This window comes from Bidens hawaiensis, unplaced genomic scaffold (genome assembly GCF_021521415.1).
Source record: "Bidens hawaiensis isolate Kalapana, Puna unplaced genomic scaffold, B.hawaiensis_p1.1 tig00003698_1, whole genome shotgun sequence".
NCBI classification, from domain to species: domain Eukaryota; kingdom Viridiplantae; phylum Streptophyta; class Magnoliopsida; order Asterales; family Asteraceae; genus Bidens; species Bidens hawaiensis.
Window position 1 is genome coordinate 915504 of NW_027491212.1, and position 5147 is coordinate 920650.

Genomic DNA, 5147 nt, shown 5'->3' on the forward strand with positions numbered 1-5147 from the left:
AAGCAACGCCCATGCGTAAAATATCTCTTCCACCGTGTTTTCCCTATAATTAAACTATGAATCGTACTTTTCAAAATTTATCTCTCATTTTAAAAAACATTTTCTATCTTATTCCCTATTTTTATCTTTTTCGTAGTCGCTTACGCTAAGTTTATTATTTTCTCAATTTTGTACACTTTCTTAAATTTGATAGATGATGAGTAGTAACTTTTCATATATATGAAAAGTTAAATAGCAACTTTTTCTAATTCAAGTTTAGATAAATAAAATAATTGAGAATGGATAGAATGTGTTTTTGAAAGAATATAGTATTGGATATAGTTTGATGAATGAATTGCTCTTATGTGTTGCGGCATGTCTACAATGAACGTGTTGAAACTTGAAAGATATGTATATATATGACACCTAACAAACGCATCATGTGGATGCTTTATTTTTTATTTCGTATTTTATTTTTCAATTTTCTATTTTTTAAAAACTTTATTCAAGTTAAATATATTTAATATATATAATTATTATAACATAAATTTGATTTATGTTAAATAATTGTAAAAGTAGGTGATGATGTAGAGATCAGTGAGGTAGAGCTTTATTGTTGTGAGAAAAATGAAAGTTTATTAAGAAGGTTTGAAATCTGATTTGTCACACAAAGATGGAGGTTTGTGAAATTAGCGTTGGAGATGCTCTAAGAGTTATAACATTTGAGCGACTTAAGTTTCCTTATTAGTTTAGTTAGTTATCAAAAACATGAAAATGTAGGTGTTATACTAAATTAACCACATTGTGCATCAAAGTTGTTCCAATAATACAAACTTAAATATATGAACAATCGTCCATTGAAGAGACGTGTTACACTTATTGATGGTCCTTTATGAGTGATTGCTCAAGTAGGATTAACAGATATATACTAGTTAATTGGTTGAAGATGAAGAAAGCGCGCATTGACAATACCAAATTCTCATGGCAAATTTCATCTTTTACTTTCAACGAAAAAACGCTCTTCGTAGAAAGCTTATCCATATATGTCAACACAAGTGTAAGACCACCGAACACCATGCTTCAGAAAGGCACATGGAATCATTAGAAGTTGTTAACTTATGGTGAGGACTCGACCACTTTATCAACAAATGGTGCCATTGAGGTTCCGGCTAAGAAAGACTTGACAAGGTTCAGTGCTTGCTTCGGTTTATGGAAAGGAACCTGGTGCCCGGCTCCTCTCACCACCACAAAAGTTAACCCTGTATACTCTTGTGTCCATCCTCCCACCTATTTCAAACACCATCACAAATTTCAATTTCCTTAAAACACTCAAACTACAACCATTAACTGCCCTATGTGGGACCAGAGATCCCACAATAGGCCCGCATAGGTTATTGGTGAGGTCCATGTTAGACCGGCAAAATAGTATGTGCGGTGATGTACCTGGCCATCATCATACCAGGCGCGCCATGGGCCGATTGTGGTAAGGTTGAGAGCATCAATACTTTGTCGTGTAGAAGTAACAGGAATCACCGCATCTGTATTTCCACTGTAAGAAAACAAAGTTTAAAATAATCAATAACAAAATTTTAAGCAATGTCTTCAAAAGTTTATAATTATATATAAGAAAAAAACACCTGTATATCCAAATTCGAAGTCCATAAGTCATAAGTTCTTGATGGACATCAAGCACCGATATAGGAGAATCTTTCCAATTGTTATATACAGCAGCGCTACACAAGTACACAACAACTTATGATATTAATTTGTATCCATTTATCTTAACATATATGTAGTACCTGCAGAATTCCCATTTTATTGAATTGTTAACATGAAGGGCACTTTGAACCTCGGGTAAATTAAAGTAAATCACAGTGTATTCTTCGGAGCAAGGATCATAACTCTGCCCAATCGGTCCAACGTTCTGTCATACAATAAGAACTTCCAGTGATTATTAAGCAACCAACACTGTAAATAATTAAATAAAACATTATGATACATTAATACTCACATGCCATCTTTTTAGAAACCGCTTGGTGACACTGTTGTTGGGGCAAGGTGGAGTAAAGATGCTATAACGATCAATGCCACCCATTTCTTGATTAGCAATTTCAATTATTTTGTCACACTCGCTTGATGGAAAAATAAACGATTCCCGGTTGCATAATTCGTTTAACTTCTTGTATGTTTGGTCAGAAATCAAACCAACTGTCCACATAAATTGAAAAAGCCCAACACGATCATTATGATCATCAGTCAGGGCATTTCCCACCTGCATTTAATATTTAAATTATTAAATAAAATGCACAATAATTTGGTGAGAGATAAATTTTGTACCATGTAACCCTTGAGATTAATTGGACTTCCTGCATTTTCTTTGTTATATCTCACTATGGCTTGGCTTAGTTGAGGAACATAATGTCCTGTGAAAGGTTTAAAGTTTTAACTAATCAAACACCATAAATCACACTAAGGTCAAAACAGTGTAACTAATCAAATATCCGTTTTTCATGATCCGTTTTAAGTGCAGTCGGCTTAAATGTATTTTTTATTTTTTATTCTTTTATACCTTAAAGAACTACTTGAATACCTAAATTAGTTCTTTGATATCAAAAGTTAAATCATAGACTACTTATTTGGTAAAATAATATTAGGATAAAAGGAACAACGTGTACACTCATGTACCTGCATAGCTCTGGCCTGCAATGTAGAAATCCCTTCCTTTATATTGAGGAAATCGTTCAAGCCAATTCAACAGAAATTGAAGTGTATCCGCAGCTGAAAATAGAATAGTGTAAACTGAGATAAGTGCACAAGCATCATAGCTCTATACAGGAACACGTTTAAACATACATAAGGTGCCACAATAAAATTTTATTATTGCATGAGTAGGTGGTTGGGATTGAAGTTATACCGGTTCTTTTATCCCCGTTGTTTGTAATATCCGAAGAGGTATTAGAGTAAGAATAGCCAACTCCAACCGGAGATTCAACAAACAACATGTTCGCCACTGCATCTCAGTTAACGAACAGTTCAACCCCGTACTAAGATTAGTGAAAGAAAATAAAAATAAATCGATAGCCCCTACCGGTGTTCCAAGAATACGGATTCAAATAAACAGACTTTCCATCTTCATTAACATGAAATGGCCCGCCGTTGACCATGGCAGACGCAAGCGATGAACATCCCGGCCCTAAATCATGACAACATGATAAAACTATTAATAATCTAAATTTGAAGCAAAACATAAACATAAGTTACTAAATTAATAAATGAATAAACTGGCCTCCTTCAAGCCAAAGAATTAATGGTTTGGAAGAAGGATCATTAGTGGCCTCAGTCATCCAATAAAACAAAGCTCTTCCAAATTCTTTATTCACAGTTACATAACCAGCATAATGAGCAAAAGCGACATCGAAACTTTGGCCAGGAAGGTTTGAAACTTGGTCCAACTTCTGTTGGGTGATCGGGTTTGAATCAGACCAAGTTACAGAAACGAAGACAAGAAGAAGAAAACTCCAATTCCAAAATGACATTTTGGTTTAGAGTTTGATCTGATACAGAGGAAAGCTATGTATTAATAGTGATACTGGAAGGTGTATTAGTTTGCTGGGACTCTTTGTGATAAGGTGAAAAGAAACAAACGGTCCCGTCTATCAGAAAAACATATACATACATAGTAGGTATAGAAAAATGAAATACTATCACCTTTTGCAAGTTGTAATTTTATGCATTACTAAAAGAGAAACAGGAAAATATATACATGTTGAGTTTACATAATTGTTATATATTAGGTTAGAAAACAAACTGAGAGTTTTTTGATTGAATAATTATCATGTCATCAATTTGCTAAAAAGATTGCACAAGTATTACTCCAACCATAGCTCGATTGCTTATCCCTGTCATCAATATATAAATTGTGTTGTATTTTAGTAAAAAATAAAATTGAGAGTTACGTAATGAAAGTTGTTTATTAATCAGTAGAGTAAGCTAAGCTATCATTTCTGTTTATGTGGTTTGGTCAATTTTGCCATTTTCATCAAAAATTAATTTCTAACCATTTCCATCCTCGTGGTTTCATATTTTTATCAAGTTTGTCGTTTCCATCCAAAAAAATTTGTTACCATTTTTTTAACCATTGGCTGATTTTGGAATTGTAGTGTGGTGGTGGTGGTTGCACCGGAAAAACGAGTAAATGAGTGGAGAGATGCATATGGTAGATCAAGCTCTTGTTCAAACAGGGTTGTGGTGTTAAGTTGCGAATTGGTGGTAACGATGGCGGTGGTTAACGAGTCGGACGATTGTTCCAAATTGGTGGAGGAATTGGTTGCCGATGAAGGTAATGGTTGAAGATTTCAGACAAGAGGGGGTGGTGGGTGGAAATGATGGCCGAATTGATCACTAAGGACGACGTTTGTGCACCATATAATATAATATAATATAATATAATATAATATAACATAAGTTTCAACATATACTATAAACAAAATAAAAATTTAACATAAATTTAATCACAACTCACGACTATTATGTAAGGTAATAAAAAAATATATATACAATTAAAATTTTATAAAATATATTTTATAAAAATGTATAGATTTGATATAAAATATAAATAAAAATGTATAGATTTGATATAAAATATAAAAATGTATATTTTATAAAAATGTATAAATAAAGTTTATAAAAATGTATATTTTATAAAATATATTTTATAAAAATGTATAGATTTGATATAAAATATAAATAAAGTGTAAAAGAAAAGTGAATAATTACTTATTAACGACATATATTAGGTCTTAGGATCAATTAAAATTTTAGTTTTGGAAGGAAAAAAGTTGTGAGGTTTAATTACAAAGCGACACATGTCACCATTATTATTATTATTATTATTATTATTATTATTATTATTATTTAGTGATGGTATGCTATATTTGGTTCAAAATCCAAGTTATATACAATCATGAAATTTAAAATAATGTCTTATATATATAGCATAAGTGCTAAGTATATAACAATTTAATCACAGCTAGATTACTATTATATTAATATAATATAATATAATATAATATAATATAACATAATATAAGTTTCAACATATAAATTTTATCGGTTGTTTTACTCTTGTTAAGTATTAAGTTTTTGTTCATGGGGTCATTAAAATTTCT

General features: G+C 31.6%; 1 protein-coding gene across 1 annotated transcript; it reads right to left on the reverse strand.

Annotated features, from left to right (window-relative positions):
- Positions 1-581: 581 nt before the first annotated feature.
- LOC143624224 (serine carboxypeptidase II-2-like) lies at positions 582-3702 on the reverse strand. Its single transcript, XM_077094942.1, has 10 exons — positions 3266-3702; positions 3068-3172; positions 2894-2989; positions 2665-2757; positions 2317-2402; positions 1991-2251; positions 1779-1903; positions 1617-1712; positions 1423-1528; positions 582-1266 (listed from the first exon to the last, which is right to left on the reverse strand). The coding sequence occupies exons 1-10, from the start codon at positions 3513-3515 to the stop codon at positions 1096-1098; spliced, it is 1389 nt and encodes a 462-aa protein (XP_076951057.1). The 5' UTR covers positions 3516-3702; the 3' UTR covers positions 582-1095.
- Between the last annotated feature and the right edge of the window lie 1445 nt (positions 3703-5147).